Source organism: Cataglyphis hispanica, chromosome 12 (genome assembly GCF_021464435.1).
Source record: "Cataglyphis hispanica isolate Lineage 1 chromosome 12, ULB_Chis1_1.0, whole genome shotgun sequence".
NCBI lineage: Eukaryota > Metazoa > Arthropoda > Insecta > Hymenoptera > Formicidae > Cataglyphis > Cataglyphis hispanica.
This window is the reverse complement of record NC_065965.1, coordinates 7,446,595-7,467,747: the sequence shown is the minus strand read 5'-3', so window position 1 is coordinate 7,467,747 and position 21,153 is coordinate 7,446,595. Positions and strand designations below refer to the sequence as shown.

At 30.5% G+C, this 21,153-nt stretch overlaps 2 protein-coding genes across 4 annotated transcripts; one reads left to right on the top strand and one right to left on the bottom strand.

The window, feature by feature from the left end:
* Positions 1-4,171: 4,171 nt before the first annotated feature.
* On the top strand, positions 4,172-17,938 carry LOC126853611 (sodium-independent sulfate anion transporter-like). Of its 2 annotated transcripts, none has more exons than XM_050599459.1 (11): positions 4,172-4,320; positions 9,510-9,831; positions 13,055-13,290; positions 13,580-13,781; positions 14,294-14,514; positions 14,825-15,170; positions 15,393-15,695; positions 15,866-16,011; positions 16,428-16,598; positions 16,710-16,863; positions 16,942-17,938. In XM_050599459.1, exons 2-11 carry the CDS (start codon positions 9,645-9,647, stop codon positions 16,980-16,982), a joined length of 2,007 nt encoding a protein of 668 aa, XP_050455416.1. In that variant the 5' UTR covers positions 4,172-4,320; positions 9,510-9,644; the 3' UTR covers positions 16,983-17,938. The 2 variants fall into 2 exon arrangements, with proteins under 2 accessions (XP_050455416.1, XP_050455415.1); XM_050599458.1 differs by lacking the exon at positions 4,172-4,320 and adding an exon at positions 4,329-4,607.
* LOC126853613 (galactokinase-like) lies at positions 15,026-21,027 on the bottom strand. 2 transcript variants are annotated; one of them, XM_050599461.1, is made up of 8 exons: positions 20,907-21,027; positions 20,599-20,813; positions 19,523-19,709; positions 19,179-19,321; positions 18,594-18,891; positions 18,111-18,435; positions 17,945-18,017; positions 16,442-16,590 (listed from the first exon to the last, which is right to left on the bottom strand). In XM_050599461.1, exons 2-7 carry the CDS (start codon positions 20,758-20,760, stop codon positions 17,948-17,950), a joined length of 1,185 nt encoding a protein of 394 aa, XP_050455418.1. In that variant the 5' UTR covers positions 20,761-20,813; positions 20,907-21,027; the 3' UTR covers positions 16,442-16,590; positions 17,945-17,947. The 2 variants fall into 2 exon arrangements, with proteins under 2 accessions (XP_050455419.1, XP_050455418.1); XM_050599462.1 differs by lacking the exons at positions 16,442-16,590; positions 20,907-21,027 and adding an exon at positions 15,026-15,168 and having other exon boundaries at positions 20,599-20,874.
* Positions 21,028-21,153: the final 126 nt, after the last annotated feature.

Here is a 21,153-nt window from a genome sequence, read left to right as displayed (position 1 = left end):
AACCAAGAATACATATTTAATCTATATTTTATTTATATTCATAATATTTTCTATAGAATATATGCAAAACGCTATAAAATATAAAACATTGAAAAGTTTCCTGAATTTCTCCTTTTAGGAAATTTCTCCTTTTTCGACGCATACATTTTCTATGAATGGAATTATCTATTATTTATTATTAATTGCATTATAAATTTCCAAAATCATCTGTTTAATTATTATAGGCAAAATAAAGTGCAGAATATAAAAAAAAAACGAAATTTTGTTTCAGATATATTTCCGAATCATGAAATGCGCATTTAAACGGACGATCCGCAGAGAACACGGATGTGCTGAAAAGCCAGGGTTATGTAATCTCATCAGCGATGCAGAGGAGGTAAAAGGAAGAAGCACCAGGAATTTGAACACGAGCGGAAAAGCCAAGGAATGCGCCGTCGTTTAATGAGGAATGTACCAGGGCGAGCCGCCTATCTTGGAGATTCGTGGCCGCGTAATGTGGCATCGCGCCACAATGTCTGACGCGATATCCGAGGATCGCGATCGAAGAACTCGAATTCCGCTGATTACGCGACTTGTGGAAGACCGGTAAGGTGTAATTTATTATATCTTTTTACTAATAGTCGGTAAAAAAATTTAATATGACATTACATTCAGAATGTATGAAAATAAAATACAAAAAGAATTAAATTTTTGTTAACTATTTTATGAATACAAAGTCAGTACGCGTTTTTTCTTAACTTCCAGTTTTGTTAATTTGTTTTCTTAAAAAGTAATAAAGAAATTATTTTATAAATCTTGCAGAGAGAGAGAGAGAGAGAGAGAGAGAGAGAGAGCCGAGATGAGGAATGTAATTAAAAATAAAGTTTAGGTGTTGGATTACTTTCTAATCAAAAATGATATATCGCACAATTATTGTATAAATTTTTCATATTTGTAGCGCCTGTGATGGATCATCTTGTATGCCAAGTAAACTGAATTATTTAGATACATTAGAATAAATATGATTTTTCTGAATAAACTGAATGAATCTGATTACACATACACAAAACTGTGTGTGTGTGTGTGTGTGTGTGTGTGTGTGTGTGATGAGTGTGTTATTTAAGAAGAAGAATTTAAAATAATAATTTTGTTTACATACCCTTATGTAAAAATAACATTCAATAAATATTAAGAATTAATACAAAACTGAATTTACATTTCTATTGATGAGAAAATAAAAAAAGAGGAAAAACGGAAATTTTCCATCGTCTGTGATGACTTGGCGATAATCGATAAAATGGAGCAAGCCGCACGCCAAGTGGCACGCGATTAATGTAATGCGATTTGTGTAACGCGATCGAGTTCCGTTCTATGTACGTATATACAATCGCGATAACGCTTCGCAAGATTCAATTATTTGACTTGCTCATATATACGAATGGCAAATCGATACGCATTCCTTTCTTTTTGTTTTCACGCATTAGTACCGATTTAAGCACTATATACAAAAGATATTCCAGAACAATCCTTATTTCTTTCAAAAAGCTAAGAAGCCTTTGATTAATTTTGGATTTAAAAAAAATGAATTTTTCCAATAATTAAAAGAACAATTCAGGCTCAAAATTAATCATCAACGCTATCGCATCGCTTGATAAAAATATCTACTTTAAAAATATAATTTAATGTTGCAGAAGAATGCGAGGATAAAATAAAGAAGTCGATAACATAAATATAGATTATGATGTATATAAATTAATTGTACACATTAGTTTGAGTGCAGAAATTAATCTAAATTGATTAATTGCATATAAATATAATGGTAAATAATCGCGCTCATAACGTAGTATGCAAAACACTTTTATTGGGTTAGACTTACATTACGATAATTAATAATTCTGCGCTCATGATGCACGTACGAGCTTGTGTAAATGTAGTATAAAGGTGCATACGCGATGATGTAAGAGAGAACGGAAACAATCGCGAGATAAATGAGCACAAGCGAGTAGGCAGCAAAAATTTCTGGTCACTAAAGGAAGAACGCGAATTCCTTATCGCTAACGTTATAGTACACATACCGAGCATCAAATTATGTAATGTTGCCGCTGGTAAACAATGATTACCATCATATACATACCGATGGAATATTCAAATTTTCTATATTCGTTTCTAAAGAAAAAGGGAAAAAGAAAGTTTTTATAAAAGTTAAAAAATCTTTTAAATTTTTCTCTTATTACGTCGAAGAATCGTGACAATATTATATTTATGTAATTACCATCAAATAATTAAATAAATTATTAAACGCTTCTCAAAATCATATTTTTCTTATATAAATAAATAAATAAAAAATTTTAATGTATGTGTGCGCCCGTGTACGAGCGCGCGGATAAAGATATATGTATACAGGATGCAAAAGTACTAATTAAATTACTCGCTCTTTATCTTGTAATTACGAAAAAATTTTAATGCTAAAAAACACAAAAAGTATTGTACTTAATAGCAAAATCCATTTTTACGATAATGTCAAATTATGTGTCAAAATTTATATAAAGTTGCAATTTATAAACTGATTTGTGTAATAATTTTCAATTCCTCTTAAGAATTTATTTTTATGTTATTATCTGTATATATCTACATCATAAAAAAAATCCATAAAAACATATTTCTAACAATTTGCGAGAATTTTCTATTATACATTACGTAGCGCATGATCATTCACGTAAAGCAAATGTACATTATTACTAATAAATTGACATAAAACTTTTGTTATATAATGATTTATTCTTAAATTTGTTATGTTTTAATTCATTTCTTACGATTTAAAAAACGTAACACCTTATCGCTAAGTTTATTAATATAGATATTTATCATATTATAAGATCGATAGAACATACACACAAGCATAGATTGCGCATTTATAAAAATGCAAATGTATGCTCAGCTGTTTTATCGCTTTATCGTTTCATCGATTAATGTATTTTTTTTCTAACTCTAACTCTAAAATTATATGAAGTATGATATATACGATTTCAAGATCGCTACATTTTATCGTAGATACTGATTTTTATAGCTGGTTTTTAACTATTTGCGTTACCAAAAGATACATCGATTGAAAAAGGATAATAATAAATAAACACAATCTTTCGCAAAGAAATTGCTCTACGAGGAGTTTACATCTTTCACAAAGATACGTTAAATTGTTCTAGATGCATGAGAAGAGAGAGACTTTATATTTTTTGATCGTGAATTCTTTCTCTTTTATTTTTTGGCACATTGAAATGTGATCTACATTTAAAATAGTAGTGATAGGTTCATTTCAGGTATATTTCTATTTTCTTATTTTCCTCTACCCAATTACGATTTGAACAAGAACTATCATATGTTCATGTGCGAATGCAATTATATGTAATTGAATACATAGTCATTATGATCAACAAGAATGATGCAAGTCATTATTACGAATCAGATTTACGTTATAAAACCGCGAACTCGTACGCGTATACATTGAATACAACCCGATGGACATTGTAATTGTTTGCGCAACAATAATTACAGATTTGTTGGTAAATCCCCTTTGTATGGAATATTATATGTATATAAATATTGATAGCCCACGTTCTCCCCTCGCAAATTGCTCGATTTCACTCCAAGAGTTTTCACTCTCTTTTTTCCTCATCACAAGTGACATTTGTCTTGCTACATTCAGAAATGGATGTAGTTGTAAGATTTGTGAAAATCAATAATTTTTATTTTCAATGTTCTGAGTACGGTGTCAAGAGACGTTACGTGCAATAATTTATAGTTAAAAATGTGTGATAGATATATAATCGAGTAGAAAAATATATGCCTATAAATTTGAAAAAATAATGAAAGTGAAAAAGTTGCAATAAATTACGGGAACAATTATTCTGTGTAAAGCGATGTTTACTTTAGATTTTAATAAGAGAAATCTTACTAATAACAATATAATGTATTTATATAAAATCCGCCTAAAATGTATATACATATATATATATATATATATATATATATATATATATATATATACAATCAAACTATTAACTTTAGTCTTACAAAGGGTTTACTAACCGTTTTTTATCAATATCGCTCGTTATTAAGACGCTCGAGTCCGAACTGGGGAAAAATCAGATCAAAGTGGAGAAGGAAGATTTAGAGATCAGCGGGAGGATTGCCTCCTCCCAGTCCTCGTCCTCGGTGTCATGTGGTATGGAAACGTGGTCCGTAGCCATGGCGGGGTATCGGCGTTAATCGCACGACATGCGCTCGAGACTACCGATCGCAAAAGTAAATTCGCGACTGTCAGATCGCACCACTTCCACGCAGGTGAGTGAACAAACGCACCACTTCCACGCCGCGTCACCCACGTTTCCTCCGCTTTTTCGGCACATTCGCGCGACAGTCGCGCGCGAGAAAGCGTCTCGGTAGCAAGCAGCTGATCGCTTACCGAGAAGAAGAGAACGCGGTTCGTGAAAAACGGTAAAAGACGCGCGTCATCGCATTCCGCGCTTTCCCACCGAGGATTTGGCGTGCACCCCGAAATGACGAAACGATGAATGCCAAACATAGAATTCAATCTTGTCACGTGTAATATTATACGGAGACAATTAAAGGTGAGTTTTGATATATTATTAATACGCGGGAAAATAAGAGAAACGTAGTATAATAAATTTAAACTCTTGTAAATATATTTCAAAAAGAAAACCGATATGTGTTCTGGGATTATATATTTTATATATAATAGAGCAAATATGTTTATATAAATTTTAAATTAAAAAAAAAATAGTTTCTTATTATGACAAATTTAATCTAAGAAAAATATAATAAAATAAAGAAAGAATTAAATAAAAAGAATAAAGAATGTTTGATTTAATGCACGCGAGACACAATGAAAAAACAAACGCGGTCGAGGATATTTAAATGATTTGTTTGACAGCTTTTTTGTACATATATTTAAGAATGTTGCGCGCGATTCATTGACTATTGCAGACTCTCACGAATAAAATCGATATTATAAAGAAAATGCTCAAGTGTCATTACGAATTTGGATGGCACGTCTTGCTTTTGCGTTCGTTTGCGAAAAGAGCGACAGAAATCGTTTGCGCGTCATTATGCACATTTGCATATATAAAAAAATACCGATCAGCCATGTTAAACGTTGAAATCGCGGCAGAGAAAGCATCGTCCGCTTTTATGTAGGATTATAGGCCTTCTAATAAACTTTCGCATAGGCTTACTTTACAGGCTTATAGCTGCGTGGCGATTGTGGAGTGAAACAGACAAATTGCGCGAATTCATCATCGTGACATTTTGCAAAAGAGCGAGAAGGCACATTCTCAAATTAAATACACAAGAATACACACAAGAAACATGTATCAAACAATATTTCTTTTAAAATAACAGATATTTTTTTTAAAGAAAGACCGAGGTATGTGTACTTTTTTTTTCTTTTTTTTTTTTTGTTCACTTTTTGTAACAAGCGAATATAAGTTTTTAAACTAAAAAAGATTTGCAAATAAAAAATTATGTATGAAATAAATTTTATGGGTTTTTTATTTTTATTAATTTGTTTGTACAAATTTTTATATTCTTAAATTTCAAATTTCTTTGTTATTGAAGATATTTCTAAAACAATTACTTGAAATATGCGGAAATAAAGTCTAAAATCTTGTCTAATCACTATTTAATTCTTCACGCATTACACACATTTTCTTCAAAGAGCATAAAATTAAAATTGTATAGTTCCTCTTTATAAGTTTTGTTAACGTCGTATGTTACTCATACCAGTCGATTTCAACTTCGTTTATAAAAGAAAACCTTGACCAAAGTGTGATATTTTTTCAGTTACGGTGTCTGACGATATTGGAGGTAAAAACCGCTATGATAGACCTCCGATACACTTCCTCGTGTTGCAATCGCGTTTATGATATTTACATGTTTTATTAATTTCTATCCTAGCTATAGTTCTTTAATTTATCCTTTTCGAAAATATCCTAAATACAACACAAAAATTTAATAAATGAGAATGAAGAAAAAATATGAAATATCAAGAAGATACAGAGCCTTAATTTGAAAAACAGAGCCTTAGATTTTTGAATCTTGATCTAGAACATTAAAAGAAAACTCTAAAAAAATTTGTTTAAATTTTTTCGAGAATTCTCAGTTATTTTTAAAAGTATTTACGATACTTTATAGCTTTGTGTTTTTTAAATTATATCTATATGATAACGAGATATATATATATGTATGGTGACATATGAAGATTGTTTTAATCGTGTGAAATAGTTAATTATCGCGATTTGAGGCTTTCGTTTCTAGAAATCGACAATGTTATAACGTGATTATAAATTGACACTTCTTATGAAGTCTCACTTAAAAGATAATATCACAAATTGTTTAGTGAGAATTGTTTAATCGTATTAGCTCGAATGTTTCAAAAGAATTGCTTACTTTGCAAATGATAGACGTTAGTGATGTTTTAACGTTATGTATAGTAATGCTTTATCGTCGGCAAATGGCATTCCGCGCTGAAGCTCGAAATTACAATCGTCTGCTTACCACAAAGCATTCAAGGATTTCCAGGTGAACTGTTCATTTCCTCGGTTAACGCGAAGCGGTATGATTCATTGACGATCCATTTAAAAACGTGGACAGGTATTCGCCGCAACATTCTTTCATCGCGTGCAAAATGCTTGAGCGATGAATCGCAATTAATTCGCGCGATAAGAGCAGCCTAATGGCAAAAACTTCCGTTTTCCCTCTCCATACATGACGCATTTTTCGCATTGAAAAATTGGGAAAATATGGTACTTCATCATCCTCAGATGAACATTTTAAAGTAGTAAAAAAAAATTAAAAAATGTACGCATGGTAGGTTAAAAAAATTAGAAAAATAATTTTAAACGAATTTCTACAACATATAATTTAGTCTCTAAATATATTTAAGCTTCAAGAACCGTTCATTTGAAATGGCAAAACGTTTGGCAATTTCTCATTACTGATAATCATATTCTATGATTGTATAAATGTATACATTTAAAATTTTGACAAGTTACACAGGAAAAAATAAAAGAAAATATAAAAAAAATTTACCACAACAAATTTGTATATTTGGTATTAAAACAATTAAATTAAAATAAGATAATTAAATTAATCAGGTAGATCATTGGTTTAAGATATTTGAATTAATAATGATTTAAATGTTACGATCAAACAAACAATTAGTACAATAATATTTTAATTCATTGTGAAAGAATCCATAAAATATCCGAAATCTCGCTTATTCGTATATTTGATGTATACACTTTTTTAGATGGTAATATTCAAATGTTTGTTTTTTTTTTATATAATTTTAAATCGCCGATGACACAAAGTTTCGCAAAATCAAGAAATTTGATAATTGTGATGAAATCTCTTAAAATGACAAAGTCAACAGCAAAACATTATGAAAATGGCATTTAAATGTGTTTTATAATCCCCCCAAAAATGCTTTGAATACTGCCATTTAAGAAAATGCAACAATGTTTGTCAAATACTATTATTACGTAAAAAAAAGAAATAAGCAAAAGCATAAAAATAATTGATACAAGGAAAAACTTGTAAATAGTGTTGTAATGATCTGAAATCAAAACATCATACGTAATTTGATGCAAATTTGTTGAATTTAAATTTAATAACAAATGTTATATCTCTTTGTAATAATTTCATAGAAGTACGTAAATAAAACATGTATTTTTACTACAAGTAGACGTTTTTTATTAATTCGAGAAATATTTCAAAAAGAATGTATGATGTATATATTTACGATATTTCCATTATTATAAAATAAAGGTATCTTAACACATATCCTGAAGATGTAAACTTAAATAAAAACCGGATTTTAGTGACAGCTATAAAACATATGTGTAAAAAAATCTCTTAGCTCTCTCTTATTTCTCTTATTTTAATAAGTTAACTTAGTTGCAGAATTCTCGAATCATTTTATTGTACTATGTAAATGTTAAAATTGCTAGAAAATGAACAAAAAATTGTTAAACTAATTTTTCTCAAACGATAACGACAATCGCAATGTGCTCGATATCGACTTACATAATATCGCATTATCCGATGCGGTAGATAGACAGTAATAAGAACGACATTTATTCGATACGAGCAAAGCATGGCTAATCAGAGTATTTTTCAATACGAAATTAATTACGTAAACATTTTGCCGAGACCAATTTCAGTCCGTATGCAAATTTCCGCGATGAACGCGATGGTTTGCCCATTATCGTATTTAAAATTTCGAAAAATATTATCCGTGCTTTTTCCGTATGCAAAACTTGATGGAATGATATTAGATTATACTATCGTGATATTAGATTATATTATCGTGATTCGAATAATTTCCCTATACGCTCGTCTTTTCACATTGACTTGTTATTCATCGTATCACCATCAAACAGCGGTTTCCGGTATCGTCACGCTTCCGCCTTGTAAAGAGCTCGATGCTTGAATAAGCGGCGAGTCACGAAATAGCTTTGATTTGACGTGACAACTTATTTTACTTGTCATTATTTTTATATTGTGTATATACATATATAGATTAAAAATTATCTTAGAATATTATTTTAATAATTGTGTATCTGGTAAGATGCAATCTTTTTTTGAACATAATTTTATTTTGGATTTGGAATCAAATAGGTACATCTACCTATGTTAGTTAATGATTGTTATATTTATCTTTCAATGTACTAATTAGATTTATAATTATTTATATACATAATTATTTAAAGGACTTTAAATATATGATGATATTATTCTACGTCTTCTCTTTAGTGAATTATTTCTTAATTTATATCGCACGTATTCGCCATTAGGACAATATCCACTCTTTTACCAGTGTTTTCACAAAGCTGATTGCAAAATTCCGTCAATTATACCGCCCTCGTTTGCCAACGCCATGTTTTTGCCATCCATCTGAGAAATCTATGTTCACACGTTCAATTGTCAAAGCGCAATATGTATACTAATGCACATTCACCTTATTGAAAAGAAAATACGACGACGTGTGAATTTTTGGATTGCTATTATTTTTTTTTTTTGCGCAAGAGAGAAAGATTTTCAACAAAAAATAATTTATCGTATATTCTTTTATTTGATTACATTAAAAGAAACGGTTAGCTATATATTTATAAGTCTATTTGTTGTCACAATCATTATACGTATCGAAACACAATAAATGTAAAAAAAAATAATATTCAATTATGTATGTAAATATATATTATAAATATAGAAAAAAATTATATAATTCATATAATTGCTGATGAAATTATCGATTCCTGGAAAATTAATGAATAATTGCCCGATCAAATAATCCCTAAAAGAAAAAATACTTGGTGTATTATTATTAGATCAAAAGAATCGCAGGAATTATCTCAGCGAGCGTGAGAAATGTAAAAGTACAAAAAGAAACTATAGTACATCCATATGCAATAGCAACAATATAAATTAATACGCTCATTTATCCGTTTCAGTCACCGTGTGAACGAGAGAGCTCGCAACAGAATGGAATCTACCTGAAAAGCAGACACACCAGCCTTATATCGGATTACGTCGGTTTATGCGTCTCTTCCTAATTCCACGCTTGATCGATCTCAGGCAACCACGTCATGTCTAAATACAATGTCAAAGAGGAGTACGATATGGAGAACCGTAGGGAGGTAACATTGACTGGCTTCAGCAGTAACGCGCTTGACGATGTTCTTCGCAGCAACAATAATGAATCGAATACCCTAAACGGTAATCCCGGCGGTGCTCATGCCATCACTAAAGATGCGAAAATTGTTAATCTCGAAGGTGAGAGAGTTATCATTATTTCTATTATTATATTTTAATTCTTTACGCGCATAGAAAGAAACCAACTCTGAATTATAGTTTTCCCATACAATCATTTTGTTAGAATATCAAAAAGAGAAATTTCATAAAGAATGCAAAATGCTGGACTTAAGAAAAAAATATATTTCTCGATATTTTTCGCGTTTAAGAAAGATTGATTCAAAATTTATCAAAAAATATGACATTTGAAAGACAGTAAGGGATATTTTATATAATGTTCCGATTAGAGACTTGCTATTATTTTTTTTTTTTTAAATTCATTACATAAAACTAATTTTTCATATAAAGTGCGTGTAACTTTGAGCCCATGAGACAACTCGTGTGAAAATTTCGTCGGCGTTCAATGAACGTGAGAGTAGAAAACGAGAAAATAATCGACGTGTGTGATTCAACGCGCGATTCAACATCACGTCATGCGGTGAGCGACGGCGGAAACAACGGCAAAAATTTGCAAAAATAACCGTGCACCGTATGCCGACCTTCATTTTCACGGTTAAACGGTCGTTTTTAACGCTTTATGATATTTATAACTGGAAAAATTGTTTCAAGGCACATTATCTTTATCACGATCAGCTTATCCATCTTGCGCATATACGTTTATGCACGCATAATGTAAGTGACACATTACGCTGCGATTTTTTTCTTAATAATTTTCATAAGATGTAGATGTGATACTTGGCGAAATACTTTTGTTTACAAATAATATATACGTACAATTTTTTCCGCACGACAAAGAATACAATATTATAATCGAATATACAGCCGCGATAACTGTGCATCAAAATCTATAAAATCGTATTTATAGTTGAAATAATCAAAGCAAATTTATTTACAACAGTAAGATCGCTAAACATACAAAAGATGCAGTAAAAAAATATTGCATTGTGTTTATATAAGAATCTCTGCAAGTTTATACATACGAATTTGTCATTTGCGCATTGACGTTTTTATATTTTTGCTGTCAGTACGTTAATTTTATCATGCAAAAAACGAATATATTTTCGAGCGCACAATAATCAATTTGCAAAAAGTAATATATTCCTATTATAGAATATAGAAAATTTTACAAGCGCAATATATGGCGTCGTTAATACACATACATCTTGTTTCAAAATATATTTTGATCGACATAGAAACGCGTTTTCCTATATCTTATTGTCAGCAGCGATGTATGTACATGAATCTAAATTATCTTCTACATCCTCTACATATGTTGTTTCGTATAAATCATCGATTTATATCGATACTTATATTTTCTAAAGACGTCATTACAATACATTTGTATGATCGTTCGAATAATAATCGCACACATCGTAAAAGAATCAATATTGACATATTTATATAAATAATCGAAGCTGCGAAATGCAAGATGACACGTTTATTCTTTTTTTACGCTCTCTTATTATATTCATGAAAGATTTTAATTTAATTTAAATATAATATGTTTAACAGCAGACGATAAAATTCAAGATAAAAATAATGAAACACAATCTTAACAAATGCATCAACATGCATGTTGCACGATTATTGCAATTTAATCATTGATTAATTAACGTAACAATAATGCTGTTAAGTTTGTAGACTCGCGTCGTATCATTCGCGGTTAATTAACTTCATTATACATTGATAATGAGTGAAATAATACTTATATTCTGCATGATACTTTATGATAATGAAAAAAATGTTGAATAAAATATCGTGTTGCACGTAATTGTACGTAAACTGCGATAAAATCGCATAACGAATAGACAGATGTAACTCTTTTTCTCGTCGGAAATCTGAATTTACGGAAATTGGCACCTCACTCAGGTATGTCTGATGATAACATAGAAGTAGATATATCCTTAAACTTTGCACGTGATGTTTTTAAAGATGCGATGCGAATTAAGCGCGACTTCTCACGTATCCTGATTAAAATCACGTTAATTATATTTATCGTTCTAACTTTTGTTTCAGCGTTATTATAACATAGCTGTGTTGAGAATAAATATTTTAAATACGAGATAAAACTTTTTTGCTAATTTTTTTGCTTTCAGCTATATTTTTAATAATTTTTAATAGTATTTGCAAAATGTTAATATTGCTTATACATAAAATATTGTAATTTTGTTATAATTGATTACATGATTTTATAAAATACAAAAATTTTACAAGAAAGTTATTTTTTTGAATATGTTTGAAATTTTAAACTTTATTCTCTTTTTTTATGTTATATATTTTAGATTTGAAAAACATCTTTATATGAGAAAGCATTTGATCCCCTACTCCCCATATTAAATATTAATTTTATAAAATCTTATAATATAATTTTTTTAAATAATTATTAAAAATCTGAATCTTATAAAATATATTTTTTTAAGAATTGGAAATAAAAGTGATTTGTGTATTACGAATTGCTCATTATAATATTAATTTTTTAATAAAAAAAAATTTTTATTTATCTCAGATGCGCAATGCTTTCTAAAGCCGATATTTGAAAAAGTCAACACATTCGTCGCTTACCAAACAAACTCGACACATTTGTCAAGATCAATGTCAACGATCAATTAATCAAAGGTATCCGGTATATTGCAAAATGATAAATAATAATTTCAAAATATATCGAATAATAATTTGTCTTGACATTTTTATTCGGCTCAGGTGTTTCCGATTCTTTTATTAAAAAACTGAGAATATGAATAATTTCACGAAGCGCTGCTGATAAATGCAAAAAAATAAATATCATTATCAATCGCTGTTGATATCATAATAACATGATTAACGTAACAGTGGCACATAGAACGTGCCATGAAATAAAAACGCTATTACATTTTGTAATAAAGTTTTTTCTGGCTTATCATATTTTTTAAATTTTATATCTGCTCGTATCTAAACTTTGATCTTTTTGACAAATGTCGAGTTTTTCTGCGCAAAAATATCTCATTTATATCGCGTTTTTCAAATGTCATCTATTCCAACAAATTTTATATTGATGGAAAACGATTAAGCTGAGATATAATTATTGAATTCTATAACTTTGACAAACTCGCGAAACAAATGTGCATACGAGAAATTAAAATCTAAATCTAAATTTTTTAATCGCTAAAAAAATTTGGTCTCTTGAGATTTCTTTATAAACATATTTTTGCTATTGTAGTGTTATTTAGAGCATCTCGTATATATGTATTTTTCTTATATTTTTCAGTACCACAAAATTCCGATAAGAATGCTTTATGTACTTCTGGAAGAAGATGGCTTTCTCGACAAGTGAAAAGATCTTGTAGAAAAAAATTGTTGTTCAAAAGGATTCCAATCTTAGCGTGGTTACCAAATTATCGAAGAGAATACATAGTGAGTGATCTAGTGGCTGGTATTACCGTAGGCCTCACCGTCATACCGCAAGCTATAGCGTACGCTAACGTTGCCGGACTCCCATTACAGGTACACTCATCAAAACATTTATCAGTATAATCAATCTGTTTTTCAATTTAAAAAAAAATTATGTACTTCAAACACGCGATATTCTAAATCCGATATTTGAAAAAGTTAACGCAGTCGTACATTGATATAGATTAAAAAAAAATAAATCATAATGTTATTAAGATTCTATTTACAAAAATTTCAAGAATTTAATTCTTACAGATTAATGACAAATATTATCGCAATGAATCAAGTCAAGAAAATTGATGACGATTTAAGAGAAAACATATAATGTTGTTCTAAATTATAGTATGGGCTCTACTCGTCCTTTATGGCCTGTTTCGTGTATACAATTTTTGGCTCTTGGAAGGATGTACCTGTAGGACCAACCGCGATTGCCGCAATTCTGACGAGGGAAACGTTACAAAAGGCCCATCTGGGACCCGACTTCGCCGTATTATTGTGTTTCGTCTCGGGCTGTGTTTCCCTACTGATGGGCATTTTACATTTAGGTAACAACACATAACTAAAAAAACACACAACTCACGCAGTTTGCAAATCATCGCATTCGCGATTGTATACCAATCAACATAATTTTAACGTTATTCATAAATAATATTTTTATCTAATTTTTAAATAATAGATTTTAATTCAAAATATACATAGTCAAATATCCATATAGTGGAGTCTATTTATATATTTTGAATCAGCTGACCGCTCATTGAGCAATGTTCTCTTTTTATGATATCCTCCTATACTATATTCACATTTGTAATAATCACGTACCACACCGAAATGAGAAAAACAATGCAAACATATTCATTTTGCCATTAAAATAAAGATGGAGAAAAAATTTTCTAATAAAAAGAAATAATTTTCTTAATGACTTTACATTCTATATTTTATATTTTAAATGTACACTCTTATTTTTTCTTTTATATATTTTTATATTTAGTATATTTTTAATATATAAATCTCTCTTGTGTCTTGAATATTATTTTTTATTATTCAATGTGTGGATTAGGATTTCTACTGGATTTTATATCGGGGCCGGTATCCGTGGGTTTCACATCGGCGGCATCGATTATCATCGCTACCAGCCAGGTGAAAGATATTCTCGGCCTCAAAGTTACCGGTACTAAATTCGTGCAAGTCTGGCAAAGTATCTTCGAGCATATCGGCGAGACGAGACGTTGGGATACCGCTCTCGGAATTGTTTGCATAATCATTCTTCTGTTTCTCCGAGTAAGCGCGACACTATTTAAATTTTAACTTATTGTAATAATATTCAAATAGTTCAAATTCGAAGATACGATGTAATCGAGTAATTCTCTTTCGATTACATACACATATTTATTACAGCTTATACGATTGATGTTTTCATTATAATTTTAATTTATTTAATCGTTCTGCTATACTATGTGAAGAGACAACATAAATTATTTGTCAAAAGTATGAAGTATTTTGGTGATGGAAATGTTGCTTTGGAATATTTTTGCTTTTTATATTTTAATAGCAAAGGAAATTCAAAGGCGATACTACTTTCCATTGACAGAAGGTGAAGGATTGGCCGTTAATATCAAAAAATACTAAAGTACCGTCGCAGCTTCAACAAATCATTACAAAGTTGCTCTGGCTGATTTCTACAGCCAGAAACATCATCGTAGTGATCGTCTGCGCAGTAATATGCTGGCTCCTTGAAAAACATCTCGGAGAATCACCCGTCATTTTGACGGGTCATGTGAAACAAGGACTGCCGGAATTCCATTTACCGCCCTTCGAAGCTCAGATCGGGAACGAAACATATACCTTCATCGACATGGTTTCCTCTCTAGGCACTGGTTGTCTGGTCGTCCCCATGTTGAGTTTGCTGGAAACCATCTCCATTGCCAAAGTATTCTGTAAGAAAGTGTTAAAAAATTAAACTTCTTTTGTTAAACAATAATTAATAAATAAAGTTTACGTAATAGGAATAAAATAACTGTGATATAAAAACAAAATGTGAGAAATATAATAAAATATACATTTTGTTCCGAATAAACTTTGGGCTTGAAACAAAAAATTTATATTTTAAATAAATGCATATTTCAATGCGTTTCAAATGTAATTAAATGGTGTTACAGCGGAGGGCAAGTCGATAGACGCGACTCAAGAGATGCTGGCATTGGGTGCGTGCAACGTGATATCGTCGTTTGTATCATCGATGCCCGTAAGTGGCGGCCTTAGCCGAGGCGCGGTCAATCACTCATCCGGAGTAAAGACTACACTCGGTGGTGTCTATACCGGATTATTGGTGCTTATATCATTGCAATTCCTCACACCTTATCTGTATTATATCCCGAAAGCCGCCCTAGCAGGTGTCATTATCGCTGCGGTCGTCTTTATGATGGAGTTTCAAGTGGTGAAGCCCATGTGGCGAAGCAAAAGTACACTTCTTTTTACAAAACTAATACAAACGTAACGAAAGTCACGACAATAATGACGGAACAGAGCTTAAACAGTTGCAAATAAATAAATATATAAAAATTATATATATATATATATATATATATATATATAAATTATATATATATTTAAAAATTATATTTATTTTCAGAAATTGATCTCATACCGGCCGTGGCTACGTTCCTATGTTGCCTTTTTATACGACTCGAATTGGGCATAGTAATCGGCATCGGTATAAATCTCCTGTTCCTACTTTACGCTTCGGCTAGACCGACGTTACGGGTTCATAAAGCTACGGTGAGTTTACAACATCGTGTAAATGTTATGGCATGTAAACATATTTTTTTATTGCCAAAAAATAATAACAAACTTTATAAATAAAAAATCAACTTTTAAAAAATTTTTTTATCTTGATTAAATATCAATTTCAAAAACATAATATAGCTCTGGCGATTTTACATTATATGATATAAAATCGCCGAAACATTTAACATCACATACATACTATCTTTTTCATATTTTTAAATTTATATTCATTATATTTCATATGTATATGTTATATTTATATGAACTTTTTTTATATTATATATATTGTGTGTATCTTTAATTAGAAAATAATTAAAAAAAGAAAAGATTTAAGGAAAATATCTCTTCGAGACATAGTCGTAATTATAACAAATTGTTGATACATTATCTCTTTTCTTTTTATACAGAGTATTAGTGGTTGTGAATATCTTGTAATAACTCCGGATCGAAGTCTGGTATTTCCAAGTGTCGAATACGTACGAGCCGTCATTAGTAAGCAAGGATTGCGAGAGGGAACCGCTATGCCCGTTGTAATAGATTCCACGCATATCCAAGCAGCCGATTTCACCGCTGCAAAGGTGCAAACAAAGATCATGAAAGAATAAATAAAACAATTTTAATTATTCTTACTTTGACACGCTACATTAATCAAATGTTCGCCTCTCCATCATCAACTTTTTTATTTACAGGGTATTAAAATTTTAATAGAGGATTTTGCTAAGCGGGGTCAACCCTTAATCTTTCATAACTTAAAGCCGAGCGTTATCGAGATCTTTAAAGGTGTAAAACCTTCGGGGCTCACGTGCAGTTCTAGTGAACTCGAACTCAACGACTGCCTTAAAGGTACATCCATTTTTATAATGAGATTCTTTTACGTTTTATTTTTGTAAATATATATTACATATACATATTTTATTGCAGAATATGCAAATACTTCAACGGAAAGTCTCAATCGATATTAAAAACATATAAACAAAGATATAAATAATTTGGATCGATTTTTTCTTTCTTGATAAATGTCAGTATTATAATAAAAATATCGTAGCCTTCACGCGTTACAGATAATATGTATATATATATGTATATATATTATTTATGAGAGTCAATATAAAATTAATTTGTCATTTGTAAATCTGTGCAATGTAGACAAATGAAATATTTTTGTACTAGTACGAAAGGCGAGAGTTTAAATTATAAATATCCCAAAGTTAATTTAGATTAAATTAAATTAGATAGGAAGATATATACACATAATGGTGAAGAATCTATTAATTAATGCACACAATTGATATACACATATACATATACATACACACAATTGATGATATTGAGAAAATAACAATTTTATATGAATAAAAAAAATAGATTAAAAAGGTAAAACAAAATTTTTAATTGTTTTTATAAAATTTTTATATAGTGCATTATTCTCAAAAAAGATAAATTAAAAAATTAAAAAATTATATTTTTTTCTCTATCTTATTCGTATGACTTTTAAATTATTATTATATCCACATAATATCCACATAAATTATATTTTAAAATGACAAAAGATTCTATAAATTTCCGATTTTTGTTTTCGCAGAAAGAAAAAACCATATATATAAAATAAACGTTGTTTATTATATTTTTTTTTTATATCAGAGAATAATAGATAGATAAAGTTGCTCTCTTCTTTGTATGTCGGAAATAGTGTTTCTACAAATGTGTGTATGAACCATTCTGTCATATGTTTGATAAATATGTGAATTATATAATGATATTACATTCATTATGAAAAAAATCCTATATTGAAATTTCGTTCCATACATGTAAGCGATACACATGTATTTTGGAAAGATATTATATATTTTAAAATATCTCACAATTGTTAATATACACGATATTGTAAAAAATGTACATATATATATTTAAGAAATTAACATACCAATTAATTCACGTCGACTTCTCGTGCACCTCCGGACGGCGTCGCTATGTAGAATACAGGTACACCAGAATATCTATGACCAAAAATATTTTACTAATATTTGTAAAATAATGCAAGAAACAGAGAAAAAGAATGACTAACTTAATATAAATTATAAAAAAGATACCTTGCTTTCATATGTTGGATCGCCTTATTAACCGCATCTTTTTTCAACAAAGTGACAGTGCAACCACCGAAACCCGCGCCTGTCAAACGACTTCCTAACACACCATCCACTTCTCTAGCCGCCGAAACAAGTGAATCAAGCTCCTTGGACGAAACTTCGTAATCATCGCGCAATGAATCGTGACTCTCGTTCATTAATTGGCCGAATAACTGAAAGTCGCCTTTTTCGAGCGCTATTGCAGCGTCTTGGGTACGTTGAATTTCCGTGACTACGTGACGAGCTCTTTTCACAACAGAATCGGACACGATATTCCGTGATATTAACGCTAAAAATACATTGTATAACATAATGTAGAAATGATCAGAAACCAGAATATATGTTAATTTATTATTTCCATTGTATTATAATGATTGTAATTATCTATATTTAATAAAATAAGACTCAATTGAGAAATAATAAAATTGAAGAAAATAATGTCGTTACCTAAGATATCTTTCATATCCGCGTCTCTCAAGCTCTTCTTGCCTAGCATTTTAGCAGCTTCATAACAACAATCTCGGCGCTCACAGTAAGCACTCGAGCTCAACTTGTGCGGCGCGTTCGAGTTTGTTATGAGAAAGATATAGTCGTCTATATGTACCATGGGTATCTGCTTAATAGTGAGATCTCGGCAGTCAAGTAGAAGAGCGCAGCCTTCCTTGCCCATTACCGAGATGAACTGGTCCATTATACCGCAAGGCACTCCAGCAAAGTCGTGCTCCGCTTTTTGACATGCCAAAGCCTATAAATATATATATATATATATATATATATATATATATATATATATATATATACAGGCTATATATATATATATATATATATATATATATATATATCCATAAAAACATTTCCACAAAGTGTTTAAATAATTAATCAATTATCTTTTTTTTTTAATGACATTAATGAAAAACAGCTTTGCAAACTTAATTTGTAATTATCTACATATTTTGCGTAGCCGTTTATTATCGATTGAATATTTATATTGCGAAAAGTTGTCAGAACCAAACAATTTCTTTACGTGATTACCTTCTGTTCTGGTTTCTCCGGTTTCTTCCCGCTCAAAGTCTCTAAAAAAGTATATGTTGCTACTTCTAGAGCCGCCGAACTGCTAAGACCAGCGCCCGCCGGTACAGTCGATATAATCACAGCTTTAAACGCAGGAACTTCGCCTAAAATGTGTATTAGTTGCATTATATATACAGAATATTCTAAAACTATCTCTCTTACACACCTATTTTATTTAGTCGTAAAATTTAACGTTTTTTACTGTGTAAAAATTGCATAAGAATTTAATCAATATCGCAAAACGTTATATGAGCATGTAGAAATTAATTAAGCAATGAGTTGTAAAAGCTGTGAAAGTGATTTACAAATAAAATTGGCGATGCATCCTTTTATATAGTTGGCCCACTTTGGCTCCCCCGGTTTTATATCAGCTCGCTTTCCTGCTTCAAATTCGAACTCGTTCGTAGCGTCGACTACGTCGCTCAAAGAAATAATTTTGGTTTTTTGGCCATCGTGAGATTTCCCGGCTATCACCGTGATCATCGGTAACGCCTAATAATTAAATTAGAATATTAAAGTAATTAAATAATAAAGTATTTATATATAATATTAAAATAATAAAATATTTTATATTAATGCTAAAGAGAGAAAGAGAGAGAGAAAATGTGTGTATAAACGTAAATAGAGGTGACTCTAAGAGAGAGATTGCGTTATTATATTTTTTATCATTAAATTAATGTAACAATAGAATAAAAATGCATTGTAAATTCAAAATTATTTTCAATTGATAAACAAAAATGCAAAGACAAAGTTTTCATAATAACAAATGTAAATGGATAAAATCCAAGATATAAAACATAAATGTTATTTTGTAATAACGTTGGATTGATTCGCGTCCCATTGGAAACGTTTGAATCGTCATCAAAGTGCCGCGCTAAACGAACGTTTATCAAACGAACTTCGTTTGCATCTTTTTTGATTATGTAAGCGACACGACATTTGTAATTTTGATTATATAAGTAACGCATCGAGAAAAGTGCAAGACGATCGTATCACACGATATCTGAATATTGATGTAATTATATGCACATTAGATATCGGAAAGCATTTTTGAATAATTCACATGCGCACGCGCGGGCATATGTATATCTTACAATATTATAATTTATTAATATAATTCACATAAGAGATCGATCTTAAATCTTCTTTATTCGCATCAAATCCATTTCCTACATTTTTGGAATATAATATTTCGAAAAGAGAAAAAAAAACAAAAGAATAAAAAAAATCACAAAAGTTACACGTGATTCAAAATAAAGTTTCATTTTGTTTCGCGTTTTACGTATGTTTGACGTACGCTTAAAACGAAATGAATAATAAATTTGGATGAGAGAGAAAGAGGAAAATAAAAGATTACAGAAAAGCTCGGCAAAGGATTTACCATTGGCAACACAAAGCCCTCATTGTAATCGGTGTGCTCGCCGATGAGATTAACACGACCCGGTGCGTACACGCAGATGGCGGCTTGTTCGTTAAATTTCTCGGCGAAGATTTGTAACGCCTTCGCTTTGACACTATGAACATCCGGGATCAATGCTGCCATGCTAAATTTATATTTCTCGAGACTTCGTTCTCGAAACGACAACTATGTTGGAACTACGACAGAAAATGAGATTAGGCGACGAGATAAATGATAACTGCGCCACGGTTGACGGTCATAAAGATACTGATTAATATAAATCTCCTTACGCATTATTAAGGGGTCTAGAATGACGTGGACTGAGTTATCGGCGCAAAATATTGGTCTATATTATACATGAATCGACACGCATCGAACAATTTAATTCAATAAACATACTTTGGCTCTTCTTTCTCTGCAAGTAATGTTATAGAATTGAATATACACTATAATATTGTAAGATACACACACACACATACACAGCGAGTTTCACAAGTACATATTGATGATATTATATTTTGATTTAAAAAAAGATAT

Coding starts and splice junctions, on each gene's coding strand:
- LOC126853611 (XM_050599459.1), top strand. CDS start 9,645: ATGTCTAAATACAATGTCAAAGAGGAGTACGATATGGAGAACCGTAGG. Junction 13,782..14,293: donor GATGGGCATTTTACATTTAG/GTAACAACACAT, acceptor TGTGTGGATTAG/GATTTCTACTGGATTTTATA. Junction 16,864..16,941: donor ACTCAACGACTGCCTTAAAG/GTACATCCATTT, acceptor ATTTTATTGCAG/AATATGCAAATACTTCAACG.
- LOC126853613 (XM_050599461.1), bottom strand. CDS start 20,760: ATGGCAGCATTGATCCCGGATGTTCATAGTGTCAAAGCGAAGGCGTTA. Junction 19,710..20,598: donor AGGGCTTTGTGTTGCCAATG/GTAAATCCTTTG, acceptor TTTAATTATTAG/GCGTTACCGATGATCACGGT. Junction 18,018..18,110: donor ATCCAACATATGAAAGCAAG/GTATCTTTTTTA, acceptor TTTTGGTCATAG/ATATTCTGGTGTACCTGTAT.